At 40.4% G+C, this 27,838-nt stretch overlaps 2 protein-coding genes across 3 annotated transcripts; one reads left to right on the forward strand and one right to left on the reverse strand.

The window, feature by feature from the left end:
- Window positions 1–323: 323 nt before the first annotated feature.
- ponzr1 (plac8 onzin related protein 1) lies at window positions 324–20,513 on the reverse strand. 2 transcript variants are annotated; one of them, XR_005991492.1, is made up of 5 exons: window positions 20,367–20,513; window positions 16,446–16,556; window positions 6,853–6,998; window positions 578–2,745; window positions 324–437 (listed from the first exon to the last, which is right to left on the reverse strand). XR_005991492.1 is itself a non-coding variant. In XM_041780013.1 (4 exons), exons 2-4 carry the CDS (start codon window positions 16,552–16,554, stop codon window positions 2,614–2,616), a joined length of 387 nt encoding a protein of 128 aa, XP_041635947.1. In that variant the 5' UTR covers window positions 16,555–16,556; window positions 20,367–20,513; the 3' UTR covers window positions 324–2,613. The 2 variants fall into 2 exon arrangements, 1 of the variants encoding a protein (XP_041635947.1); XM_041780013.1 differs by having other exon boundaries at window positions 324–2,745.
- Window positions 20,514–22,969: 2,456 nt separating this feature from the next.
- zgc:194312 (uncharacterized protein LOC794943 homolog) lies at window positions 22,970–26,020 on the forward strand. Its single transcript, XM_041779821.1, has 2 exons — window positions 22,970–24,023; window positions 25,407–26,020. The coding sequence occupies exons 1-2, from the start codon at window positions 23,086–23,088 to the stop codon at window positions 25,537–25,539; spliced, it is 1,071 nt and encodes a 356-aa protein (XP_041635755.1). The 5' UTR covers window positions 22,970–23,085; the 3' UTR covers window positions 25,540–26,020.
- Window positions 26,021–27,838: the final 1,818 nt, after the last annotated feature.

Raw genomic sequence — 27,838 nt, forward strand, 5'->3', positions numbered from 1 at the left:
GCTATTATTGGATTTCATTCAAATTTCCATAAATAATATAATATTTTAAGAAACTACTATATAAAAACTAAACTAATATCGAATATTTTTTTAAAACATTTCTCTAGTCTTAATCATATTTTCTCTTGTAAAAGGCATATAGTTATTTGAACTGTTTTCAAATCTGATGATTCATTACTTTTAATTCTTATTTAACCAAATAACATCAAAAATCACAATTAATGGTTCAATTTATTAGTTTTTTTGTATTTATTTATTTATTTTTTACGGTCATAGGTGTTGTGTAGGTGTAATGGTAGGACTCAGGATGCGGAGACGATGGAGCAGATTTAACAGATTTATTGTGCAGGTAAGTGACAAAGGGAGGGGGGATCTCAGGAGTCCAAGGGAAAGTGAGAGTGTGCTGGAGCTGGCTGCGGTGATCAGGGCAGGAGGCACTGGAAAGAAGAGGGAGAGGCACGTTAACAACAAGAAGCAAAATACAAGCACTGGAAATTACTCAAAAAGGTTCTTCAAAAAGAGCACTGGAAACTTCTCTGGGAGATCTCGAGAGAAGGAGCCTGGAGCTGACGTTTACCGTAAGGTAAGGTTGGCAAGACTCAGGCGCTGAAGAGAGCTGCAGCAGGTCCTAAATAGTGATCCTCGATGAGTGATTCGCTGCAGGTGTGCGCTCTCCACAGCACCAGGGGGGGAAGGGTGAATGCCTCAGGGAAAGCAAAGAAAGTTAGCAGCCAGAAACAGCCTCCGGAACCGGAAGCTAACCAAAATAAGATAATAAAACGACAAAAAACACCACAATAGGGAACCCAAAATATAATGTCCTTATGTGCTGGGACATAGGAGGCCTATATTGACTATATTTAAGTTTATAATTATCAATTAATAAGTAAGATCCATCCCGAGAACAGTGATTGGCAGTAGAAATTTTCCTCCTGAGTGCTTCAATAATTCAAAAAGATGTTTCAGTCTATAATAAAGTAGAAATGCATAAATAGAGAACAAGACAACCTAAGGGATAAAGTTGAGTATGGTCTGACTGGAAATTTTATAACATTACACAACAGTGTTGCAACCATTAAATGCCAGTAATGGCACCATAAACTTTACAGTTACACAACTTTGAACTTCAGCCCTGACACATAAAAGAATTGTCCCTAATCGGCATTGTCCATTTGCAAATTAAGTCGTCGGGAAATTGGGTGAGACTTTGCTCCCATCCCATTGTCCTTGTTAGGAAGGCGTATATCTTTTTTCATTTACAAGCATTGGACTTTAACTATCAAAGCACATGCCCCCCAACCTTTACACACTCTTTTAATCTATCTTTGTTAATGTTTAGCGTTAATAACAAAGTGTGGTATCAATATGCAGATATAGTGGGTTTGTATTGACAAACAAACTGGGCTTGTAGGGACAACTACTGTCTAACAGTCTGCTTACAGGACAAACTAGGCAGGAAAACTCCTGTATATTCTGCAGGCTGGTTTTATCAGTCATTCTCATACTAAGTTGCATGCACTCCTCCACACATGCTTACTCGTTTCCACGTAATCATCAGCTGTTCACATCACCAGATCACAGCTATTAGGTAGCATTGCCCCACTTCCTATCTATTAGCCTATCATATCGCTACTGTCTTTTAAACAAGGCTTCTCCTCCCCCATCATCGCATGGGACCCTCCTCCTCCACGACAATCTTCCTGTCAGACAGTCCTGATACCTTGTCATCTCCCTCTTTCCTTGTTCCTTTTAACTCTCAAAGTGAGTGACAGAGTAAAGTGGGAACCGGGCAATGGGGGTTTTAAAACCATGCTGAATCATGCTGAACTGCTGCATGCTATCTGGATACTGCAGTAGGAACTAATAAAACCAAGGGGATTTTGTCTCTAATGTTCGCTTGCACCGCTTGTAGTTCAGGTTTGATCATCCTTTGTCCCTGTAGAGTTGAAGTACCTCAGACTGTGGCAATAATTCAGTATCACATCTTTGCAGAATGAATCTTAATTTATTAGTCTCTCCTGACTGAACAAATAGTCTAAGATGTTCTAATGTGTATTTTATGTACCTATAAAAACTTGTTATAGATGCATGACTAGTCTTAAAGACTTGGTAAAAATTTAAGCTGGTATGTGATTTTGTTCTGATCATTTACCGAACTTTGTATTTAAACACAGGATAAACCTCATCCATCTGACTTACAGGAGATTGTTTGGTTAAACAAATGTCAATTTATTGTTTAGAATGAATCAATGGTCAGAGAAGAACGTGTAATCAAACATGCTAGCATTCAGCACACAAAATCTTGTTTTAACTTTTGTGAAAAGAAAAGCAAATCTGCAGTTTAAAAAGAAAAGAAGTTCCGTGCATAAGAAAAGGCACAGAGTCATTAACTCTATAAACAGCATGTTAACTTTGAAATGTCTGTGTGCATTACATTGTTGTAAAAGAGCATAAACAGAGTTGGCTTCATCTTCAGTCTACTTTAATTATCTTTCAATTAACACTGCTTGCAGCAAAAACAGAACTAACTTTTATATTCCTTTTTTCCCTCTGACACAATGAAAATTAACTCATCAGCTGTGATTTGTTAGGCAACGGTCATTTGCCCTCCTGTTAAAAATTCACAGCCTGCGTAGTGACCACCCTGCTGGTGTGTTCGGCCCTGATCTTCAGCTCACGGCTCATCTGGCACCACACGCACGAGTAACAAAAGAGTATCTTGCAGCAGTCATCGCAGTTCGAGCCCTGAGCGAGGAAGCGAAGAGAGGAGAGACAGAGTGAAGATCAGACAGTAAACATCCACTCTTTGGCCTTATGAGATAAAAAATCCTACATCCTCTGAAAATATAAGAAAGAAGGGCTCAACATAAGTTTAATTGCTGTAAAACATCTGCCTTGCTTACTTTGTAAACCTGCCTATTAATTGCTGTGAAGCTTTCCTTTTTTTTTAAAGAAGTAGTGAACACTTTAACATTTTTTTTTCAGCTGAACACTGAGGTATCTGACTGAATTAATATGAAACACATCAATGCTGGTGTTATTTCTGACATTTGCACCAAACTGATAAAAAATCTGCATTTTATGACTTTTAATTAGCTCAAACGGACATCTGCTTTGAAAAATCTCCTCTGAAAAGGTGGGGCTTATGGCATCAAACTCTTTTTAAAATGTAGAACGTTACCACCTCTAACCATTCAGAGACCACTCATATCCTGTCTTGCATCTGCGCTGTTTCGGCTCTAGTAACTTTAGTAACGCCGGTGCTGGAGCAAATGGCGCAAACAGGTAGTGTTCAGGACCACCACAGTCTGCCACCACTCCACAGCCTGCTTCAGGGGACTCTGGAGGGGAAAAATCCTCCACCTCAAAGATCGCTCTGAGGCAGCAATGCTGCAGGCATGGCTGTGGGACTCTGTGTCACTTTCTGGTAAGGGGAGTCGGTCACTTCTGCATTTTGGAAAACCTCGTCCTTAAAAAACAACAACGACAACAAAAACGTCCTTTTCCCCTCCTTCCTCAGTACCAAACTGCTTACTTTCTGTGCATTTTCTGAAATCTTCAAGTGGGCGGAGTTAGTTCTGAGCTTGGGGTTTGCTAACACTTTAAAGAAAGAACCAAAACAGTGGTAGTTGGGTGGTTAAACTCTGTGGTTTCTTTTCTGCAAAGAATCCAGGTGCAGCTTCCTCTTCTGCTGCGGTTGTTTACCATAGAGCAATTTAGAAAGTGAATACAACTTTCATTCCTTTTTCTGCTTTCATAGTGAGCAGTTAGGCATCAGGTCATCAATTTACACATTTTCTCCTTTGGTTTTTGGGGATTTTTTATGGTATTATCTTTTTTTTCTCCCGAAATTTGTTGTCACTAAAAACTCCTAAATAAAGTGGAGAATGGAGCACAGTGGAACAGGACATTGATACCATTGTTTGCAGAGTAGGAAAGCCAGTAATACTATATTACATTACGTACATTATTTACATGTACAGCTGACTGCTAATCAAATTCTAGCAATGGATGAAGCTTTACAAGCTGGATTAACAATGGGGTTACTTGTTGCCTCGAGCAATAAAAACGACAATGTTTGTGTAGCCCTAGAGGTCTTTGAACGTAATTCCCTAAACACGCACACCAGCCATTATGCACAATGTGTACAATGCACTGTTTTTCCTTTGGCTAGCAGTAATCATTAAACTCAACTCACAAAGATCAGAAGCAGTTGTCCTCACATAATGCACTGCCATCTGGGCCACTAAACAGTCACACTGCAGTTAAAAGTGACCTGAATCTGATTTTTTTGCTCACATGAGACTCGTTTCTGATTATTTTCTGGCAGTGTGAACAGCGCAAGTCACACTGAATCTGACCTTTTCAAACCAGAACCAGGCCACTTTTAAATGTGGTTCTAAATCAGATACGTTTCTGTTCTTTTCACTGCAGTGTGAACAGGCAAACAAAAAAATCTGATCTGAGAAATGGTACGAATTGAGCATTAAGGCCTGCTGTGTGAATGTAGCCAAAGTTACTCTGATGACCCAGAGATTACAATGTCATTTACAATGTCATTTAGCAGACGCTTTTATCCAAAGCGACTTACATTTGGGACAGGTGTTCTTGGTGTTAAGGACCTTGACCAAGGGCCCACACTGGACACTCATACTCTGACAGGGATCTGAACCCTCAGTCTCTCATACCACTGAGCTATCCAGCCGCCAGAGATGCACACAAGTCATTTTTTGCAAGTCCAAGTCAAGTCTCAAGTCTCCTATGGTCATAATGAGCGTTCTATGATCTACTTCTGACGTCCAGTCTGCATCGTTTTCTCTAAGGAATTTAAAGCCTGTACTGTATTATCACCCTCAGCAAGGTGGGGTAGTTATTGTCTGTGGCCATCTGGCTGCCTTGTCATGAACTTTTTTTCTACACCATCCACTGAGGCTAATGGTTACTAGCCACTCAGCAATTCTGTTGTTGAGAAACTATGTGTTATATATCATACGTACCTCCAGTATTAGAAATACTTGCGCTCTCTTTTTACCCTCATGAACATGATCAATGTTCTCCTCTTAATAAAGCTCATCTCTGTGAATATGAGACACTACAGAGACATGTGTCATACTTCTCTGTTAGAGACACTGGAGATTAAATGTTCTTGTTATTTGTTTTTGTTTCTTTAATGATAGTCAATTTATATTAACAATAAAACATTAACTGTTAATGAACTGTTTATTCTGAAATAAAATAAAAACGCGATGACATTTCTAATTCTGTCTCAGACAGATCTTCAACAGAGAATGTGAATGAAAGTATCATCACCCCGTTCCCCTTAAAACTTCTTTACAGGGGTAAAATCAAGCTGAATTTGTACTTTATCCGACTGAAATCTCCTGGACTCCTAACTTACTAAATTATCAGTTAATGCCTCTTATCCATCTGTCTCAGTTTCTCAATGCCTAGATGAACCGTTCTTATAGTTTTAATTTTCCTATCCCTATCATCTTTTATATCCATTGATTACCAATAAACAGCACATTTATCATATTCTGTATAAAAATACAGACATGTCAGGCTTTTAAGAACGTTGTCTTAATGACACATATGCAGAGATTACAATGTTTATTTGTTCCCCATGAGATTGTTACCACTCAACAGTCAATTAGTTACTCTATTAACCAGCGCTGCTTTAATTTTCACCTCTGTCTGGTGGAAATTCTCCGCCTCTACTGCCACACTTCTCAATCGACATTTTCAAGAACTTCTTATGGTTGATTTTATTATTACAAGTTTTTTGTCAATCTATTATTTGTCATATCTATATTGAACTTAAACTTAAAAAATCCATTCACCCATTATCGACACTGCCCACCCAGTTTTTAGATAGGTGGTTGGGGGACTGAAACCAATTCCACACCCTGGACTGACTGCCAGCCAGTCATGGGCACACTCACATCTATGGTCAATTTAGAGGAGCCACCAATTCACCTAACAAGCATGTCTTTGGACTGTTGAAGAAAGTATCAGGAGAGAAGCCTCCAAGTGCATGGGGAGAACATGCAAACTCTACACTGTACGATAGTGCTGTACAACAGGGATCCAAACAAGGAACCTTCTTTTTTTTTTTCTTTTAAGGTTTATTTTGGGTATTTTTGTGCTTTTATTTGATAGAGGAAGATAGTGGATAGAGTCGGAAACAGGGATGACAGTGGGGGAAAGACATGCGGTAAAGGATTCAAACCCATGCCGTCCGCGTACATGGGGTGCATGCCTTAACCACTCGGCCACCTGCACCCCAAACAAGGAACTTTCTTGCTGTGAGACTAACCTAACCTCTGCACCACCCTGCAGCCTCTACTTAGAATATAGGACATATGTTTAACTTTTCTTTTCTTTGTCGTCACGTCTGTTTGATATCACAAAGCATCTTTGAATTGTTTTATCAACAGTTTGTTGTCTCTCTTTCTTAGACATGTTCAATTATCAGTTAGTCCAAATCAAAGCAGCTGTCACAGCAATAATTATTAGGTAGATGCATGTACTGTTTGGGATTCACAATAGAGAAACAGAGGAAGTGGTCCTTGCCATATCTGCTCGCAGGAGTTTTACTCATGGGCCTAAAGGAGAACTCAAACTACAGCTTCTGTTAGTGTACGTGCTTTACAGCTACAGTAACTTCCTTGTGTGCAGTTTCAAGTTGTGGTTTAAAGAGAGATGTTGAAATACCACACTCTGCTATTTGCTATTAATGCTTCATGCATAGAGAAAAACAAACTTCTGTAACAAATCAAGTGCCAATTCACCTAAGTTACAACATTTAATAAAGCATCGTATCCGCCCACTACCACCCCAGACCAGTCTTACAGGGATGTCGTGGCGCTCTCTGATGGAGGAGCGAAGGATGCAGGACACCACACAACAAAAGTCCAGGAGTGGCATACAGCAGCACCAGCCGTAGTCAGAGGCTGTCTGGCACTGCATGCAAGGGAAGCACCAGAGACCGCAGCAACCTTCAGACAGACAAGGTAGAAACTTATTAATGATTTTATAAAGATTTAATGACAAAGTAAAAATCAGCCAAACAAAACGTTCAGTTAGAATCACGTAATATTCATCCAGGGTTCTTACTCTTCTCTACAGATCAATTTTCAGGTCTCTTCCAGCAAAACTTCAGTGAGAGTTCAGCAGGCATAACAGTAAGATATCATGTCCATACACCAGTATGTTTCATTCTGTGGACGTCTGATTTGAAGGATGTGCAGTCCATATAGCACTTCATTATATTATATTAACCAATAACGGTTTGACATGCATGTTTATTTTTCCTCTTGTGTTCTTTATGACATAAAAACTAGACTATGCAAAATATAAAAAAAGCCTATGTGCAACAGCTAGAGGCTGAATCACATATATTAATGCCTACATTTTTAAATTGATTCAAAATTTCCAAGAATGGATATTTTTAAACCCGCCTCACTACATCCTGAGTGTATTTTTAAATGCAGACCTACAGCAAGTATTTTCCTCCGTGTGCCGTGTCACACAGATGCTGGAGGTGTATGGCTCGTTAGCTGTGCTGTTAACATTAGTAGTGCTAGCACTCGGGATTTGTAATGTATACAATGTTATGCCTGCTTGGACTGCCCTGTGTTACTCAGCTTGTCCGGTTTTCCCCAAAGAAACATGGAGACTGACTGTGGATTCTACAATCCCAGGCAAAAAGAAGCCTTTTTTTTTCTTTTTTTTTTTAATAACAGCCTGAGTGAGTTTATGAGTTGGTATTTACAGGTCTATATGCTGGAGTGAGTTCATGGAAAAGATGTAAAATATATACTTTCAAAACTCCTCTCTTTCTTCTCTCAGGATGTTTATGCTTTCCAAATCAAACTCAAGTTTATTCCTGCCTGCCACTGATATTTCTCTGTCTGAAGACAGTCTATAACAGTGGTCCTCAACCTTTTAGCCATATTGTCTTAAAATACTTCAGCAAGAGCCATATTCCAAAACCAGGGATGTAAGAAGATCCATAGATCATCTGATCCATACATGAAATAAATGAAACAGTGAATTGTTGGATTATTCTGTGATTAAATAGGATGCAATAGCCCACATAAAAATCTTTATAGATTTAGAGGAAAGAATATGTTACTAATAATGAGCATATATATTTCATTTATGAAGTTCTGACTGGTCTAATAACATGTTGAAATATTAGTTTCAGCTCTGAGATGCTTTTCAAAGAGCTGATAAATGATGGTTGGCTATTTGGGTATTGATCTCTACATTTACTGTAGTTCTGTGGCTGTTTAACTTGAAAGTGATGTTTTCTATTTTTTTTCACTGACCTTGCCTCACACCGAGAGCTGTCATCGTTCCACCCCGCCTCATTCTGTAGCTTTGGTTTCTTTTTTCTGCTTTTTAGACATTTATTATTAGCTGTGCATTAACCCGCAAAGCATGTTGTATCATATTTGATACACACTTTTGTGATATTTCGATCTAATAAAAATGATCATAAATGAAAAAAAAACAAACATTCTGAGTACGATCTGATAAATGCCCTCAAGTGGATTATCAGTTATCAAAAACACCAGCTAATTTATCAAATGAGATAAATATATATATATATATATATATATATATATATATATATTTTTATATATATATATATATATATATATAAATGTTACATTTTTTGAGGAAATGTAAATTTTTTTTAGACTTCATTAGAAAATTAAATAAACCAAAAATTTAGAATTTTCTGGCTATAATTTGTGTTTCTAGGCTTTGAGGGGTTAAAGATCAAGTAAAACTCTGTTTGGACAAGTTTCACTAGACATTATCTTAACTTGTGATCTGGGTGTGTGAGGGTCACTTATGACTGACCATGCATATCACAGTGATCACCATAAAATATAAGCGTGGGAGACCATGGGCAGAAAGAGACCAAAGAAAATTGTTAAAACAAGGGCAGAAGACGCTTCAGATTGAACACAAGACAGCACACCTCTATGAATGAGACTTCCTTCACTCTCTTACCCACATTCCTCCATCGTGCGCACCCAACGATAATAAAACACAGATTGAAAGGAAATAAAAGTTTTCATTTAAACTTCGCATTAAAGAGCCATAGACGACTAGAGAGCCATGGGTTAAGTATCTCTGCTCTATACATTAAGCAGAAAGTAATATAATGGTGTGGTGCGTTCTTTCAGTAATTTCATCACTGTTTTTACTGTAATCATTGTTAGGGGGGCTGAAGAACATTTTAGGCTAGCTTCAGCCCCCAAAAATGGCCTAACCATGTCCCCGCTGGTGACTATACGAATGCATCTGCATTAATAACGGATATCAAAAAAATTAAAGAGCCCCTTTGTTTAGTTTTTCATTAAATTCATATCTCTGAAGCATACCTTCCACATAACAGAAATTTTAAATGTTTAACAAGTCACCAGTTAACACGGTCACTTGTCAAAATATAACACCTGCTCTCCTTGAGCATCGTCATCAGTAAAGGCTTTTAGAGTTATGATCATTTTTTTCTCTGCTGAGAAGTTTCCGATTTATACCTGCTTTAGCCCACACCTTTTATTAATATTGAAATATTTTGCAAATTAAGCAAAATTACTATTTTTGTTACTTTTGTTTTCTATAACTGCAATTAAATTATTAAAAAATGCTTTAAAAAAGCGTTATATTTAGCATATTGTATTAAGTTTTTAAATGTCAAATAACAACATACAGCCCCTTTATGCACAACAGACTGGAGCAAATGCTGAAAATAGCACCTCCTTATAAGAAATAGGTAATATTTTGTGAATCAGGAATCAATTTGAATAAAAAATTGATTCTGAATTGAATCGTTATTCAAGATACTCAAAGATTAAGATCTCCAACAACAGGTATCAAATATTTTAGTAAATGAGTTTAGCAAATTTTGACATCAATCATCAGAAAAATGCAGCTATTATGCCATATTAATGAAAATAATATGAAATATAAACAAATATCTAAGACGCTGGTGTCCACAGTCTTCCATGTAAGATAGCGCATGTCTGCCTTATTCTTTCACTGCAACCATGAATTAACAATTGATCAAAATTATCAAATTAAATAATGTTAGCAACACTTTATTACACACTATGATGGTTGAATCCTTAAATTACACTCTAAAGTTGGAGTCCAGTTTGTTGGGGGTTTTAACAGGCACTTGCTCTTACCAGATTGCCACAACATACATTTTAAACTCTCAACAAACATTATTAAGTTTTTCTATTCTTAATACTATTGTCTATTAATCACTGTCTTAGATGAAAATGTCCCTCTGTTTTCGGGGAACTTTGATGTGAAAATAGGAGAATGGTGAAGTAATTTTTCTGGACAAAATTTGTTTTTTTCTCTCATATTTGAAGTATTTTCCATGACTGCAAAATTGGTCAACTCCTTTCCGGGTTGCCTAATAATTCATGTCGACAAACCAAGGAGAAAGAGTTTTCTAACATCCACAGCAATGAATGGTCCGTTTAGGTTATATATTGAACAGCTTCAAAATGTTTTCTGTTGTGTGCGTGCGTGGTGGATGAACCCAGATGCGGAGTCGGGAGCAGTTTTAAGAGATTTATTGTGCACAGGAAAAGGGGGGGAATCCAAATGTCCGGAGAGTGAGGGGAAATCTTCGTGGGTGAGAGTGCTGGAGCCGAGCTGCTGGTGAGCGGAGAGTGAGGCACACGGGGAGTAAAGAGCGAAACTCTGGCACTGCAGAGACTTTCCAGGCGTCTCTTGAAGGTGAGTAGTGATGAGTGATTAATCGCAGGTGTGAGAACTCTCCGCAGCGACGTGGGGGGATGGTGAACCTCAGGGAAAGCAGTGACAAGTTACCAGCAACAAGGCCGGTTCCCGGAACCCGGAAACCGGAAGTCCATAACAATAAAATTAACTTTCAAAGTAACCATGACAGTACCCCTCTCCTAACGGACGCCTCCTGGCGTCCTACCAGGCTTACCCGGGTTGGCCACGTAGAAATCGCGGAGAAGGCTGTCATCCAGAATCAGACCCCGCGAAATCCAGGAGCGCTCCTCCGGTCCATAACCCTCCCAGTCTACCAGGTATTGGAAGCCGCGTCCGCGCGGTCGAACGTCCAAAATCTTGGAGACTGTGTACGCTGGGTGATCATCGATGATCCGGGGGGGTGGAGGGGCGACGGCAGGTGGGCTGAGGTCACTGGAAGTCACCGGTTTCAATAGGGACACATGGAAAGTGGGGTGTATCTTCATAGATTCTGGAAGCCTGAGGGTGACTGCAGACGGATTAATCACCTTAACAACTTCGAAAGGGCCCACAAAACAAGGAGAGAGCTTACGTGACTCCACATCAAGGGGTAGGTCCCGGGAAGACAGCCAAACTCTTTGCCCCACCTGATACGCTGGAGCGGGGGAGCGATGCATATCGGCCATCCTCTTGTTCTTCTCCGCTGTGCGTGTAAGCGCAGCCCTGGCGGTCCTCCATACCTCCCTCATCCTCCGGAGATGCTGCTGCACCGAAGGGACGGCCACAGATTGCTCCTGCTCAGGAAACAGGGGAGGTTGAAAGCCGAAGCAACACATGAAGGGGGACATACCTGTGGCCGAGGAGGTGAGGGAGTTATGCGCATATTCAACCCAGGGGAGGTGTGTGCTCCAGGAGACGGGGTGGTGCGCAGCGACACAGCGCAGAGCGGTCTCCAACCCCTGGTTCGCCCGCTCCGTCTGGCCGTTGGTCTGGGGGTGATATCCGGAGGACAGGCTGGCTGTTGCGCCCAACTCTCTGCAAAACTCTTTCCAAACTTGAGAAGTAAACTGGGGTCCACGGTCTGACACAATGTCACAAGGGAGTCCATGTAATCTGAAGACATGTAGCACTAGAAGCTGAGCGGTCTCGAGGGCTGAGGGGAGTTTGGGTAAAGGTACATAATGCACACACTTAGAAAATCTGTCCACGATGGTAAGAATGACTGTGTTACCTTCTGATGGAGGAAGGCCGGTGACAAAATCCAGAGCTATGTGAGACCAGGGGCGTTGGGGAGTAGGGAGAGGGCGCAACAACCCAGCAGGAGGACGATGGGAGGATTTACCCCTGGCGCAGACAGAGCAGGCTGCCACGAACTGACGGGTGTCACGTACCATACCGGGCCACCAAAAACTCCGCTGGAGAAACTGGAGGGTCCTGTGGAAGCCAGGATGGCAAGTAAGCCTGGAGGAGTGGGCCCACTGAAGCACTGGAGATCTAGCAGAATCTGGAACAAACAGGCGATCTGGAGGTCCAGTTCCAGGGTCAGGTTGTTGTTCCTGGGCCTGACGGACGATGGATTGGATCTCCCAGATGGCTGCTCCAACAACACAGGTAGGTGGAAGGATGAGGTCGGGTTCCTCCGTGTCTCCAGAACCAGAATCCCTCCGGGAGAGCGCATCCGGCTTGAGATTTCTGGAACCAGGTCTGTAGGACAATGTGAAATTAAATCGGCTCAGGAAAAGGGCCCAGCGAGCCTGGCGTGGGTTCAACCGCCGGGCTGATCTCAGGTAAGCCAAATTCTTGTGATCAGTCCAAATCAAAAAGGGGTGGTTGGTGCCCTCCAACCAGTGCCTCCACTCTTGCAGGGCCCACACAACAGCCAGCAACTCTCTGTTACCCACATCATAGTTTCTCTCCGCTGGTGACAAACGACGGGAGAAAAAGGCACAGGGATGCAGTCTCTGGGTCCCTCTGGGAGAGAACGGCCCCCACCCCCTTGTCGGAGGCGTCCACCTCCACAACAAACTGGAGAGACGGGTTGGGATGCTTGAGCACCGGAGCAGAAGTAAAGAGAGTTTTCAGTTTGGAGAAGGCCTCCTCAGCCTTCTGGCTCCACCTAAAGGGGGCGCTAACTGAGGTAAGGCGGGTGAGGGGAACTGCCACCTTACTGTAGTCCCTAATAATCCTGCGATAGAAATTGGCGAACCCTAAAAACCTCTGTAACTCTTTGCGGGAGGAGGGAGTGGGCCACTCACTCACCGCTTGGATCTTGGCAGGGTCTGGCTGAAGTTGGCCTTGAGCAATAACATAACCTAAAAAGTTGACCGAGGGGGCGTGGAACTCGCACTTCTCAGGTTTCACATAAAGTTTGTTCTCCAAAAGCCTCTGCAAAACTAACCGGACGTGCTGTTGATGCTCTAGCAGGGTGCGGGAGAAAATAAGAATGTCATCCAGATAAACAAACACGAATCTGTTAAGCATGTCGCGAAGCACATCATTAATAAGCGCCTGGAAGACGGCTGGGGCGTTAGTCAAACCGAAGGGCATTACCAAATACTCAAAGTGTCCGAGAGGCGTGTTAAAAGCCGTCTTCCATTCATCTCCCTCTTTAATACGGATGAGATGGTAAGCATTGCGAAGGTCGAGCTTTGTGAAAATCTGCGCGGAGCACAGGGGCTCGAACGAGGGATCAATGAGAGGAAGAGAGTATTTATTCTTAACGGTGATGTCATTAAGACCCCGAAAATCAATACAGGGCCTAAGAGAAGCATCCTTCTTTTTTACAAAGAAGAAACCTGCTCCTAAAGGCGAGGAAGAGGGCCGAATCAACCCGGAAGCCAAGGAGTCTTGAATATATGTCTCCATGGCTTCCTTCTCGGGGCGTGAGAGATTGTAGAGCCGACTACTGGGCAGGGGGGCGCCAGGGAGCAAGTCTATAGCGCAATCATATGGTCGATGCGGGGGAAGAGATATGGCCAGCTCCTTGCTGAATACGGGCGCCAAATCATGGTATTCAGCAGGGACACCAGTAAGATCAGGCTGACAGGGAGCGACTCTAGGGTGAGAAGAGAACGGATTAGCTGAACGGAGACAATGCGAATGACAATGGACGCTCCAATTAGTGATGGAAGCCGACTTCCAGTTAATTTGAGGGTTGTGCATCTGTAACCAGGGGAGACCGAGCACTATGGGCGAGTGGGGAGACGGGATAACGAAAAAGGAAATATCCTCACGGTGATTACCCGAAATTATGAGAGTGAGGGGGGCGGTACGATGAGTCACTCTCGCGAGAACTCTGCCATCTAAGGCAGTAACAGTCTTGGGAGAATCTAGAGGCTTGAGAGGAATTTGAAGCTGTTTGGTCAATTCATCTTGAATAAAATTGTCATCAGCGCCGGAGTCTATGAGAACCTGAAGAGGGAGCGAGTTCCTGCCCCAGAGAAGGCACGAAGGAACGGTGATACGAGGGGGAGAGCTAGGAGTGGTAGAAGTGTGGCTCACTAGTGCGCCCACTGTCACTAGTGAGCCTGGTCTTTTGGCGTAGAAGGGCAGGAGGCTAGAAAATGACCTGATTGACCACAGTAAATGCACAGTCTAAGATTTAACCTTCTCTGGCGTTCTCCGGGACTGAGTCTGGTTCTACCTAACTGCATGGGTTCAGATAGAGGGGAGCTGGGTGGAGAAACATTAGTCTTGGGAGTGATAGGAATGAGTGAAGGGGTTTGGACTACAGAGGGAGCCACTGGACGGGGTTTGGACTGACGCTTCTCTCGCTGTCTCTCCCTCAACCTGTTGTCTATCCTAATGGTTAGAGAAATCAAGGACTCTAGTGAATCTGGCTCATCCCGAGAGGCTAATTCATCCTTAAGCTCCTCGGATAAACTCCTCAAAAATATGCCTTTGAGTTCTGTCTCCCCCCATCCACTCTCAGAGGCTAAAATACGAAAATCGACAGAGAATTCTGCGGCTGACTGGGAACCCTGAGAAAGGGAAAATAATCTTTTGGCTGCTTCCTGTCCCTGCAGGGGGTGGTCAAAAACACGAATTAACTCAGCGGAGAACACAGAAAACGAGGCTAACACAGGGGACTTCTTCTCCCATAAACTAGTGGCCCAACGTGAGGCCTTACCACGCAGGAGATTAATGACATAAGCTATCTTGGCTCTATCTGAGGGATAGCTGCTAGGCTGCTGGTCAAAAACTAAGGTGCATCTTAACAAAAAACTACTGGCTGACCCAATCTCACCAGCGAAAAATTCAGGCTGAGGTACATAAGGTTCTTTCAAGGAAGAAGGGGAAGGAGAAGCAGGGGCTGAGGGAGTAGTGGTGGCATTACTCACAGAGGAGGGAACAGGAGGTGCGCAGGGAGGCTGAGAGAGAGACTGCAGGTGGTCGGAAAGGGTGGAGACTTGGGTGCTGAGGCCTTGCAGGGATTTCATGATTCCGGTGAGCATGCCTTCGTGTTGTCCAAGGCGTTGTCCTTGTTGTGTGATGGCTGTCTTGATGGGGTCCAGATCCGCTGGGTCCATGGTTTGGCCAGAGTTTACTGTTGTGTGCGTGCGTGGTGGATGAACCCAGATGCGGAGTCGGGAGCAGTTTTAAGAGATTTATTGTGCACAGGAAAAGGGGGGGAATCCAAATGTCCGGAGAGTGAGGGGAAATCTTCGTGGGTGAGAGTGCTGGAGCCGAGCTGCTGGTGAGCGGAGAGTGAGGCACACGGGGAGTAAAGAGCGAAACTCTGGCACTGCAGAGACTTTCCAGGCGTCTCTTGAAGGTGAGTAGTGATGAGTGATTAATCGCAGGTGTGAGAACTCTCCGCAGCGACGTGGGGGGATGGTGAACCTCAGGGAAAGCAGTGACAAGTTACCAGCAACAAGGCCGGTTCCCGGAACCCGGAAACCGGAAGTCCATAACAATAAAATTAACTTTCAAAGTAACCATGACAGTTTTCTGTGGCTCTGAGGAGCCTATCAGATAAACTAACCCTGAGGCTTACTCAGATTTGGCTAATTAATGTCAAAATATTCACTTTCTAAACAATACTGTTTAATATTAAATCCGTTAAACAAACAGCCCAAATGCCTTACTGTCTCGTGTTTGAGTGATGCGCCCCCCTGAACAGTTCAGCGTTTTGGCAGGATGAAAATCAACAATAATATCAATTCAATAACAAGAGGCCTGGATCTTTTATTCAGCCTTGAGTTGCTTCTGCAGACATTATTGAAATGTCTATAGGTTTGAAATTTGATGTTTTTAAACGTTCCCCTTGTGGGTCCGCCTGCTTTTTAGAGATGTGACTTTGCAAAAAAAAAAAACTAGTTTAGCCTCCGTTTTCCACTTGGAGCAGTCTCCAGGATAAAGAATTAACTTAAGTTTTAAATGCCAATGTAGCATATATCCCTGATATATGTAGATAACCGGAAACTCGGTTAGGGAAGCTCAGCCCTCTGGTGATGCTCTTAACAGCACACACTCAGTGAAGCCCTCTTAAGACCTTATGGTTTTTAAAAGATGTTTGCCAACCAACTGAGCTTAACTCACAAAAGCGGTCACCTACAGTCAGCTCATCAATGTTTAATCTTACTGGATGCAAAGCAGTCAAAACAGCACTGTCAAAATTACCTCTATTACTACTATTTCTCCATCAGTAGGGAAAAATGTAAGTGCATATGTAGTTTGGTTTGACTTACAGGTGCCCATATCACTGCAGCAATCACAGAGGCCGGTGCTCCATGCTCCAGGACCGTGGGAGGTAGTTGTCTGGATGACTACCTGGGTTGGCTGCTGGTGGACAGCCATGTCTGGATGATAGACAGAAAAATGAAGGCATTCAGGGAGCAAACACATAACCAGAAATCAGTCGATATGTTTCTGTCATTTGTTAAGCCAGGAGGAGACTGATGCATTTGAAACTAAACTTTCCATTGTGTTTAGTATAAGAAACTCTGTTTTTAGTGTAAGCTACCTGGTTTTGTTCACCTTTAACTTCATTTAGCAGTGCTAGATGGCCTTATTTTGACATCAAAATAAAGATAAAATTTAAATAGTTAGGACGCGGTAAAGCACCTCACCACTCAAACTTGTTAAGTGAAAATGAGGAAAAAAGAAATAAGTACAAAACAAAATGGAAGGAAAGCAGATGTGACAAACTGCACACTTACACAAGTAACCAGAAATGATCATTCTCAGTGACTCTCATTACATTTTGTGGGAAGAGTTGCCAGAAGAATTTATCAAGTTGATGTATCAAAATATTAAAAGAAGGTACATGGTGACCATCCATTATCTATGCCATTTATCCCATTTTAAGTTGTATGGGGTTGAAACAAATCCCAGAGGCCAATGGAGGAGAGGCGGGACACAACCTTGACAAGTCACAGGGTAAAACAACATTGTTTACACTGATAAAGATGCTGTTTACAGCAATATGCTAACTGACCAAGGCATAATCTTTTTAAAATGTTTAGTCAAAAGTCTTAGACATCCAAAATTGGCTTATTTTTTTTTATAATTATCAGATGTTACAGGCTAACTCCTGCACACTGTCTAAATTGCACAATAATGTTGACAAAATTTAGAGAAGCGGGTGGAGCTACCGAGGCTTTCAATCCTTAACAGGGCAACCCATTTTTTAAAAATGTTGCCAACATTATTGGGCAATTTGAGCTTTTTTCTCTCTTTGTTAAAAATACAATGGAAGATCATAGCATTAATTGACTCTTGATACAAATGATCTTATAACAATGGAGATTTCATCATTTTGAAACACAAGGTATTTAATAGTTTAATAATAGCAATTAAGACAGTCTGCATACAGTTTTTGATAGTTAAAATGGAAAATTTAGCCATTATTGAGTGTCTGGTTTCAGTTTTAGTCACTGTGGTATCAAACAGATTCCGACATCATTAGATTTCTACTGGAATCACAACAAAGTTTATGATTATTACGACAACCAACTATTAATACTCTACAGTAAAAAAAAAAAAACCTCATCAGAATTTATATTTAGTACTGTCCATATCATCCATCCCTACACTGAAAGACAAATACTGAGTTTTTGGAAAGACCATTCCCTAACCGATTAATATCAGTTCAAATACTGGTCTCAAAAATCATATCGGATAAATTTAACTTGTAAATATCTGCATATTATTATGGCAAAAATCCAATGGTGCATCCCTACCCACCCTACAACTAGCCCTACTCTGATAGCCAATTATTAATACCAATATTCAGGTCTCTCTTGAAAAAGAGATTGTTGATCACAATGGGACTAACCTGGTTAAATAAAGGTTAAATAATACCCGTTGCGTTAAAAACACATCTGGTGTCAGTGACATCATTCCCTTAGTTTGTTAACCTTGCAAAGCAGATGGATACGCCTGTTTCCTTGTTTCTCACTGGCGAATCCATCTTGCAAAGCTCCCATTTGGGCCTGGTTAGAAAGTGACAGGACCAATCAGCCGTAAACAAGCAGCAACAAGAGGACGGTGCAATTATGGCGGAAGAGATTAGCTTGGATGCTGCTAAAGCGCCAGCTTTATCAGAACTTGACGACATTTCTTCGTTAACAGAAGAACAAAGAACAGCAGTGAGTTGTTTTCTTTTCAAAAACGATAAAAGTTGAGTACTGACATGTCTATAGTCGCCATGGTTCGCGTTATTCCTCAGTAGTGTGTGAAACAAATCCATCTGACATGTCAGGTTATTAGTTTGTTGTATGGCTGTAATTTACAAGTTTTATTACAGTTTGGTTTCTTTTTATTCCCCAAATACATTTGATTTCTTTATTTTCTGACAACTTTATAATATCAAAGATTAGAATACAGATCAGTGCTTTATAACGAACCAAGTTTTAAAAAAACTTCTATTTAATTTAGAAAGCACCCTATTATTGGTATATTGGTATCGTCAGATATTAACTTAAAAAATTAAACATCTGTGTTTGCAGATATCAAAATTAAGAAAATACAATTTGGAGGAGTTTTATGCTGAACCAACAGACTTGCCTCAGCCATCTTCATCATCATTCCTTACACTTTAAAGTGTTTTAAGGACAGAAATTTGTTTATTTGTTCAACATCAGACTTCAAATTGTATGTTTTAAGGACTGAAGTTTTAGGTTAGAACAACATTTTGATATCAATGTTGATATTTGTATTGGCTAAAATTAATTTGTTAATGCTAGCATATTAGATTTGGTAAAAAATCAATTATCATGCATCCCTATTTTAGTCAGTGCAACTTTATTGAATACCAAGCAGCACTGTCTTACAGAAATTATTATTTACAGTACTTTTGTGTACCAGTGTTTACCTTTAAATATTACTTGGCTTCTTGAATGTAATGTCTTATGTTTCTTTTTTTTTAATTCAAGTTGAGATTATCTTTTTTCCATCAAAATAAAATAAACCTTGATAGATGTTTTTCTGTACCGGCTACCTTTTGACACCGAGCAGATCATGTGTTCAATCTTTTAAGTACGATTTCTTCTTGATATCTTCACAAAACGATTAATCTTTCTCCACAGCATATACTTGGCTAGCTCTGCCTCATAGGATAAAAAATATTAACTGAAAACACATTTCACGTTTCTTTAAAGTGCACAAAACAAAGTAAACTATATTTGAATGTCACGGTTGTTATCTTAAGGTTCACAGACTGTTAGCATCTTTACCATCATGCAAATTGATATTAGCATTAGCCTAGCCAACGGCTATCTTTGTTTCCTGAGTCAAGTTCAGAAGAAGCTAAAAAATGTCAAATTTTGCGCATACCAATAAATTTAACCACGGCATTAGATAAGCCATGCTTTTAAATTTCTCTTCCTGTAATTTCATCACAAAACATATACATATGATTATTAAAAACCAAAACCATCGTAGAAAGAGCTTCGGGCAAAAAAAAATATAAGCTGGATAAATTTAGAAAAATATCCAACTGAATTAGCAAGCACTTAGCATAGTACTGCACATTCAATTTTACCTTTAATTGATTTTTGGAAGTTTTGGCAGAGTTTATTTAACATCACAGATTAAAATGGGGCCATTGTTATTGAAAATTTTACACAGTATGTACATATATGATCGAATAATGTGTCAAAAATAAACTGTTAACATCAACTAACTTAAAGGGAGCTTGCTAGCTTCAATATCTTTGCCCTTTCTTGGTCTAAGCCATGAGATATTTTCAAATTTATCATTCAAAGTTAATTACCGACATATTTATGTGTGATTATTGAGGAGCACTTGCAAATAAAAGTCAATTAGATCAAATAAAAAAGGGTGAAACGATAAAACACGTGGAGTCTGAGTAGTTTCAGAACTGCTGGTTCAGTGTGAAATATGTTAAAACATTATTTTGTAAGGGGGTAGGCATTGAGAGTCAAAATATTCAAACACGTTGGCTTTTGAGGGAAAAAACGAAGGAAAAAAACTTTAAATGCTCTTTTTTAATGGTTTATGTTCTATCTCTGAATCTTGTGAGTTAATTACCTGTAATAAAAGAAACCAGTTTGGTTTAATAAGTTATTAAAAAATCAGCACAGCGTGTGAGTATCAGACAGAACTGTCCATTTATCAAATATTGACTAATAAAAACATTTTCTTACCGTTTCTCTTCCGTGAGCTCCGAAAACAAAACCGTTAAGCAGTATCTGCTGGTGTGATAACACGATGGCAGCTCTGCCTCCAAGTTTTCACTTCTCAGGAAACCCTGCCCACAACAATAAAAAAAAAGAACTAGAGACTTGAGATGTAAAAATAAAACACACAAAGCAGAAATACTTCTCAAAAGGCAACAACAAAACCTATTAACCCACCCAGCAGGTGTTTAAAAGGGTCGTTTGCATGTGTTGCTAAAATGCATGCGAAGATGCAAAGTGATAGTTTGCATGTGGAGGAAATTATGGAAAAAGGGATAACAACTAAACTAAAAACGTGTTCAAAGGTTATAGGTTTAATACAGTAGCTGACTCAGCTGTCGGAATTTGCAGCATTTCGAAAGAATCATTGCAGTAGAAATACATTTTACACGCTTTTTTTCTCTTTCTTGTTATGTCTTGTTATTTTAACTGCTTTTGTGCGATCGGAATATTTGGGTGATACCAATAAAAAAAAAATATTGTGAGAACGTTTGTTTCACTTGCAGGGAATGAAAATATTAAAAATCTGTCAAACGATTATTTTGAAGTTTGCCCTTGGCAAATGCAAATCTTAGAAATAAAGGATATAAATCCTAATTCATATGTGCTAATGTAATTAATCTTATGGGAAAAGATTTTTGAGGCACGTCGTATTTTCCCTCAGATTCTGCACTTTTAACCCCCTTTTTGAATAAGATGACAAAAATCTATAGAAAACTAAGTTATGCATCAGTGTCGTTAGATATTGGAGAGAAGCTGATGGTTTAAACGTGCAGTTTAGCTTCCTTTGAGTCTTTGTTGTTAATGGCGAATCAGGGAAAAAAAAGTTTGGCCTGGCGATGGCGCAAAAGACAAGGCAAACTGTAGAGTGCATTGTCTGGACGCTGCTGGACAAAGTAGAGACGTGAACTCTTGAGAGATTTCTCCCTCTGTTGACAGAATCGTGGCAGCACAAATAAACGTCAGTAATCCTCACTGTAAGATGGAGTCATGTGTCGTCAACACTTTCAATCTGAACAAAAATATTCTGTGCTCAATGGCTGTTTGATGAAACCTCAGATAACTTTACAGGTGGATTAAATTTCACTCGAGTTTAGCTTTATTCATTCCATTATATCTGAATATAGCATCATAGACTTTCATTTACTCTTTTAACTATTTCCTGACTTTACTGTGGTGATTTGTAAACTAACCTCTTAATTTTATGAAACTTATTCAGTCAGGAGAACTCTCATCACATATTTTGCCATTTTATTTCAAAATTAAGGCTTTGACTCTCCAAGAAGCACATAGCTAAAAAAAAAAAAAACCTTAATATGGATAGATACATTTATGACAATGTGTACTGAATGCAATAGAATTAGTTCAAAAGCAATTAATCCATAGCATGAATCTCATAATTTTATGTTGTAAAGGAGGAGGCTGGGGTGGAGGAGGTTACTCGTTTCCAGCAGCAGCATAGTGTATCAGCATTAATGCAAGCAGGGATCAGTGAGAAGTAAGCCATATTTAACTACACCACTGTGTTGAGAGAAAGAGCTGTGATTGGCTGAGGGGGCTTGCCCAGGAATAACTTTTAACAAAAAACACATGGTCACTAGGTGTAATATCCATTCTTCTATTCAGCAAATAATGCTTTTTTTTGCATTGTACGCCATTTAACCACACAGCAGTCAACCCGTTTGTTCTTTTATGTCTGCAGATCTATCAGAATTGATTTGCTTCTGAGAATATTTTCAGGGACTTGGACCTCATCGTTGGGGCCAGGGGTCTGGCCTCCTGGATTAGATTTAACTTTATACTTCGTCAGTCAGTTAATCAAGCAAGACACCCCTGGGTCTGAAAAAGTTGTAGTCAAGGGACGGATACAAAAAGTTAAATCCAGCAGCAAAAACTGAAAGGAATATGTGGCTGTCCTCACAAACTGAGTCAGTGCAAGGAGGAGACTAGAAGCTGAAGGTGGAGGGTAAAATTAATACAGAGATATAGAGGAAAATCCTGGATGACAATCTTATGTAGTCTGCAAAAGAACCATGAGTAGGGAGAGGATTTATATTCCAGCCAGACAATATGGACTTGAAGGGGGTGAATATTTATGTAGTGCAGTCACTTATTTTACCTGACATATTAGAGGTGTTAGCCAATAGTTATATATATATATATATATATATATATATATATATATATATATATATATATATAATAACAGCATCAGTGCTTCCCTAGTCTGTAAATAAGTGTGACAGACACATCTTTCCTTCCTCAAAAATGTTACACCACTTAGCCAGCTTCACCTCTATTTCAGGGTCTACTGAAATGTGTTTTTGTTAAGTTTTGCATTTTGATTACTATTTTATATGAGTACTGAACTAAGTAGTGAGTGTTAATGAATTTACAAGGTTACATTAGTCTATGAACTGAAATGAAATATTTGTTCAACAAAGAATCAAAGAAGAGGAACTGAGCAGATGTTCGTGACTCTTCTTTTTGGTGTGTTAGAGAGAGAGAGACAGAGAGAGAGAGAAGAGGAAGTGTAGTCTGAGCCAGTCTTCAGTCTTCACTGAGACGGCAGTGGGAGAGGACCATGCGGCGCACAAACTTTACTTCCCATAACCACTATCAACTTCTTCATCATCATCATCATCATCATTATTCGATAAATCCATCCAAACCCAGATGAGGAATCATGCCAGCCAACAACACCACTTTGTTCACGGAGGTCTGGGAGTACACCTGCGTGCGTTTTTACGTCTCCACCGTCTCCTTCTCATTGCTGCTCTTCTTCAACCTCATCATCAACTGGACTATTGTGCGCGTGGAGCAGCTGAGGAGCCACGCGCGCTTTGTGTTCGTCTTCCACCTGCTGGTGTCCGCCATGGTCTACATGGGTATGAGCAGCATCTTCTACTACCAGATCCACCTGCAAGCGCGCCCCGGCCGATCCGCGTGCCTGGCTATGATCACCGTCCTGATCAGCAGCGCCTCAAACATCCTGCTGACGCTCACGGCGATGGCTCTGGACAGATACTGCGCCGTGTGTCACCCCATGCGCTACACCTCCACGTGCACCGCGGCGTACTGGCCCTGGCTGCTGGGAGTCCTCACCTGGATCATTGCTTTGATCATCCCTGTGAACATCCTCCACCCGGAGTCTCAGGTGGGCTATAACGGGGAGTGTGGCCGGGAGCAGCTGAGGAAAGGTGAGCTACAGAAGATCCTCTTCATCGCTTTGTGCACGCTGCTCATCCTGTACAGCTACGTGAGGATATTTGTGGAGGGACGGAGGTTAGGGGTGCTCAACCGGCGGAACAGAACCGGCTGTAGGACCATCGCTCTGCACGGGAGCCAGCTAGCTGTTTACATCCTGCCAAACTTTGTCATCTTTATTCTGAGCGTGCTGAACAAACAGAAGCTCATCAAACTTGAGACTAAAGAGCTGTCAGCCGTCGTTGTCTTTGCTTTCTTCAGTCTGGCGCAGTGTGTTGCGCCGGTTGTCTACGGTTTGCGCAAAGAGGAACTCCTGGAGCAGCTAGGTCACAGGTTCCCCTTCTGTGCCCGCTACCTTAAGAGGGTCCTCGGCTGGACTGTCCACGTCAACTGGACAAACACGCGGCAAAAATCACGGTAGGCCATCACCATTCAATAATCTCTTGTTTTTATTCTGTTTTTTAAAAGTGGGAGTTTGAATTGGAGATGCATGCTAGCCCAGTGGAAAAAAAGTGCAAAAAAAAGTTGTAATACAGTTGTCATAAACTAGATTTCATTTTAACGTAATACCGGAAATTGTATTTTTCTACTATTAGACATGGGTGAAAAATAGAGATTTTGTTCATCTTAAGGGTACCAAAGACAGCAAGTCAATTTAGAGGGAATCAAGGAAAGCCTTTTGTTATTTTATTTTTAACAGAGGGCAGCAAAAAGGCCACTTTCTTTGTTTCCTTTCAAACATTACTGCATCATTAGGGGTGATCATGCCCCTTGCCCACCCTCTCAGTCCACAAGTGTACCAACATGTTGCACTGAGATGTCCTAGCATTTTCCTTTGTCCAAAAGGAGGGCCTTAACTGGCGCCTTGAGATCTGTTGGGCCACCACAAAACTCTAAAATCTGGTTGGCTTCCCAAATTTTTGGGCTGTGTTGCAACAGGCTGCAGGTAGTTTTTCTGGCATTTTGAGGTCCTTCTTTTCTCGCCCCAAACTCAAAAATCAGTTTAGACTGTCTCCAAAACTAGGGTTGTTCCTGGGAAAATAATTTCCCATTTGGTTAGATTATAATTGCCTTCAACAGACTAATGTAGACACAATCAAACACTCTGTAAACCAGCTTCACACGGCAAAGGCAAAACAATTTCACACCAAAACAATCTGATTTGGTTGGCAGAATTCAGCTAATAGAAGCAGGTATTCAAGATGTTTGGTGGAGAATCACCGTTAGCTTAAAATTGCACTCCATAAAGTGTATTTATGAAACAGTAAACCACCGTTTTGGTTTCATGGGTGAATTTGGAGAAATGAGGGAGAAAAGCTGTTAAAAGTGCCTGTCCTTGTTACTGCTGTGACCTACTTGCAAAGCATCCTTGGATCACTTGCAGCACAGACCAGCGGCTTTACTTCATGATAGGGCATCAGCTTATTTAACCAAAATATACTTTTGACACATGACAGATTTTGTAACGGGGTATTACAAGAACCAACTGCAACATTTCAAAGAGGAGGGGCCTTCTTATAAAGAGGCATGAATAATAGCAAGAATAAATATAAACTTGATTTAAGGAGAGTGTGAAAGTACCTGATTTACATCAAATATTACTATTGTTGCTTGTAAGATACATAAATGAGTGTCAAATTGACAGTAGTTTCAGTATTTCAAGAACAAACTGCTGCTCATCTTAAAATATTTCCCCTCTAAGTCCCTTGGGTGATTTTGGCATGACACATATTACCCCACACTGCCAGGAGCTGAATCTATTGTAGTGTTAATTTTTTAATGTGATGTTTTCCCCCTCAGGGAGCGGACTCTGACAGCCCAGACCATCATCTCCCTAGAGGTCTCCCAGGCCCCAGAGGACGAGGAAACAAAGCAAATGTCAGGAGTTCCCCATGAGACTGACTCATGTCAGGATGATACTGAACACGCCTGAAGGGGAGAAAACATCAGGATCCCTGTGCCAATGGGATGTTTGGATGTATGGAGTTCTCAGCTCAGACCTTGGAGGATCTTTGTCACCATATCATGGGATGATTTGGGGCTCTATTTTTGAGCTCACTTCATCTGTGCAGTGGCAAACAAAAGACAGGGTGGTTTCAAAGAAGGTCAGAGGTACTACTTTTGAACTATTTATTTTCTGGCTGGTCCAGAGGATTGAAGCCTCTACAGCTCAGAAGTTCTCCCCATTATGGATTACAGTGATTGAGATGGAGGGTGTACATACAGCTGCCAGCTGATGAATGTCTTTAACCCTGTGGATGTATATGTGTTGATGCAGGTGAACATTTCCAGCACCATTGAAATCAAGCAAAGCGATTTCATACAAGCTTTAATTAAATGGACAAGAACACTGACACCAGTTTCCTCACTAAAGATAAAATATTAATTTAACCATTAAAACTTTTTAAACATGATTATGTCTCAGTTATTGTGAGAGAAACAATAGCCTAAACAAATTCTTTGAAGTGTTGGGTAATTACTTAGAGATTGATGATGTAGCCTCTGATCAACCTCAATAACTATCACATCTTTCCAGAGCTTATTTTAAACAAGTATAAACATTATCAGAGTTATTAGCATAGTTTATGTTCAAGCTGTTAGCTTAGCACAAAGAATCAGGAATAGCTGGCCAAACAAAACTATTAGAGAGCTGCTATTAGAGATTATGTGATTATTGTCTGAAATATCCACTGAATTTTAAGTAATTTCCTTGAAAAATTGAAAGACTGAGAATTTGCTGTGAAAATTTTAAAGATGTCAGAATTATTATTTTTTTTTAAATCTAAATTTTGACATTTTTCCTCAGAATTCTGACTTTTTTTCTCACAAGTAAAAAAAAAAAGAAAAAAAAATTATCAAAATGTTTTTTCGTTTTTTTTTTCCAGTGGCCCTAATCCTCTTTGATAAGTCTGTCTTCACCCAGTCACCCTGTCTCCACCCATCTAATCTCAAAAAAAAAAAAAAAAAAAACAGTGACGACATAGCTTTAAAATATTTCAATGTTTAAGGCATTTTCATAGATACTGGGGAAATTTGTTAATTCAGAGAATTTAATCTTGAATTCGGGGGGTGAGGGTTGGCTATTTCCGTGGAATCTTGGGGAATACGTACATTTTGGGGACTTTGCTTTCTTTTCATTTTCAGGGTTTTACATGGATTGAAAGTTTCACTGGAATGTTTAGGCTTTCTGATGGATGAATTAGAAAGAATTTGAAGAAATTTTGGAGTAGCCTATGTTATTTACAGGAAACTTCAAAAGTATGTTAAAGAATTTTCACTGAAATTTTGTGGAATTTGTGTTGAATTTGGACATCATTTTTGGTGTCCAAAGACAAAACTGAGCCTTTAAATGTATCAGGTCCTGCTTATCCAAGTAAGTGGGAAAAGATCTTGGATTTAAAATGTATTCAAAACAAAAGTTCAGGTGTTAGGAGGGTAAGCACTAAAAATAGAGCTTGTATTTTTGTGATAATAAGCTAGCTTGATAGCGTTGTTAGCCATCAGAGCCAGTACCAATCTTCTTTTTTATGTTTTTTATTTTGCTAAGCTAGCTGAATGATGCATCATGCAGCTCGCTTCACATTTTAACAGTTGACCTTTCTTTCATCAAGCTAGCTAACTCTGCAGTATGTGTTACCTAGCTAATAACTAGAAGTCCTTATGGATAATTAGCATCTGTTTTGCACATTTTAAAGCCCCAAAAGAGGAATGAAAGGCCTGAAAATGAAAACATTTTATATTCTCAAGCTAACTGAGCTTCAAATTTGCTTAGTGATGGATTTTATTAATCTACTGGCTTTGTAAAGCTAGCCGTCTTTATCTCTACAAAAACAGCACATGTAGGAGTATGATTTCATCTGAAGATAGAAATATTCACAAACAAGCACCACTAGAGCACACTTAACTTGGGGGAAGTTGTTCACGTCACACAGAGGCTAAAATGTAAGACATTTCCTGTGTTCATTTGAAAGCTTTAAGATGCTAAGTGTTGTGGTTAGACAGTCTAGATCAGTGATATAGACGATGTGTAGCTTTTGAGCCACATGTGGCTCTTTTCAGTCTCACTTGGAAAAATAATTTGCCCAGAAAACCTTCAACCCCTCAGAAATGATCTACTGCAAGTCGCATCAATCAATTTGTTCCTACACTAATACAGTAGGCTTTAAATATCATATCTAATATTAAACCTTTGTTCTTTGTATATTTCCATCCGATATGTGCAAGAAAGAAGA

The sequence above is a fragment of the Cheilinus undulatus genome, linkage group 22, assembly GCF_018320785.1.
Source record: "Cheilinus undulatus linkage group 22, ASM1832078v1, whole genome shotgun sequence".
NCBI classification, from domain to species: Eukaryota; Metazoa; Chordata; class Actinopteri; order Labriformes; family Labridae; genus Cheilinus; species Cheilinus undulatus.

What these genes read in the sequence shown, in the direction of transcription:
- zgc:194312 (XM_041779821.1), top strand. Translation starts at nt 23,086, where the DNA reads ATGCCAGCCAACAACACCACTTTGTTCACGGAGGTCTGGGAGTACACC. An exon ending in AACACGCGGCAAAAATCACG is followed by an intron (nt 24,024 to 25,406) that starts GTAGGCCATCAC and finishes TTTCCCCCTCAG; the next exon opens with GGAGCGGACTCTGACAGCCC.
- ponzr1 (XM_041780013.1), bottom strand. Translation starts at nt 16,554, where the DNA reads ATGGCTGTCCACCAGCAGCCAACCCAGGTAGTCATCCAGACAACTACC. An exon ending in CTGCAGTGATATGGGCACCT is followed by an intron (nt 6,999 to 16,445) that starts GTAAGTCAAACC and finishes GTCTGTCTGAAG; the next exon opens with GTTGCTGCGGTCTCTGGTGC. An exon ending in GAGAGCGCCACGACATCCCT is followed by an intron (nt 2,746 to 6,852) that starts GTAAGACTGGTC and finishes TTCCTCGCTCAG; the next exon opens with GGCTCGAACTGCGATGACTG.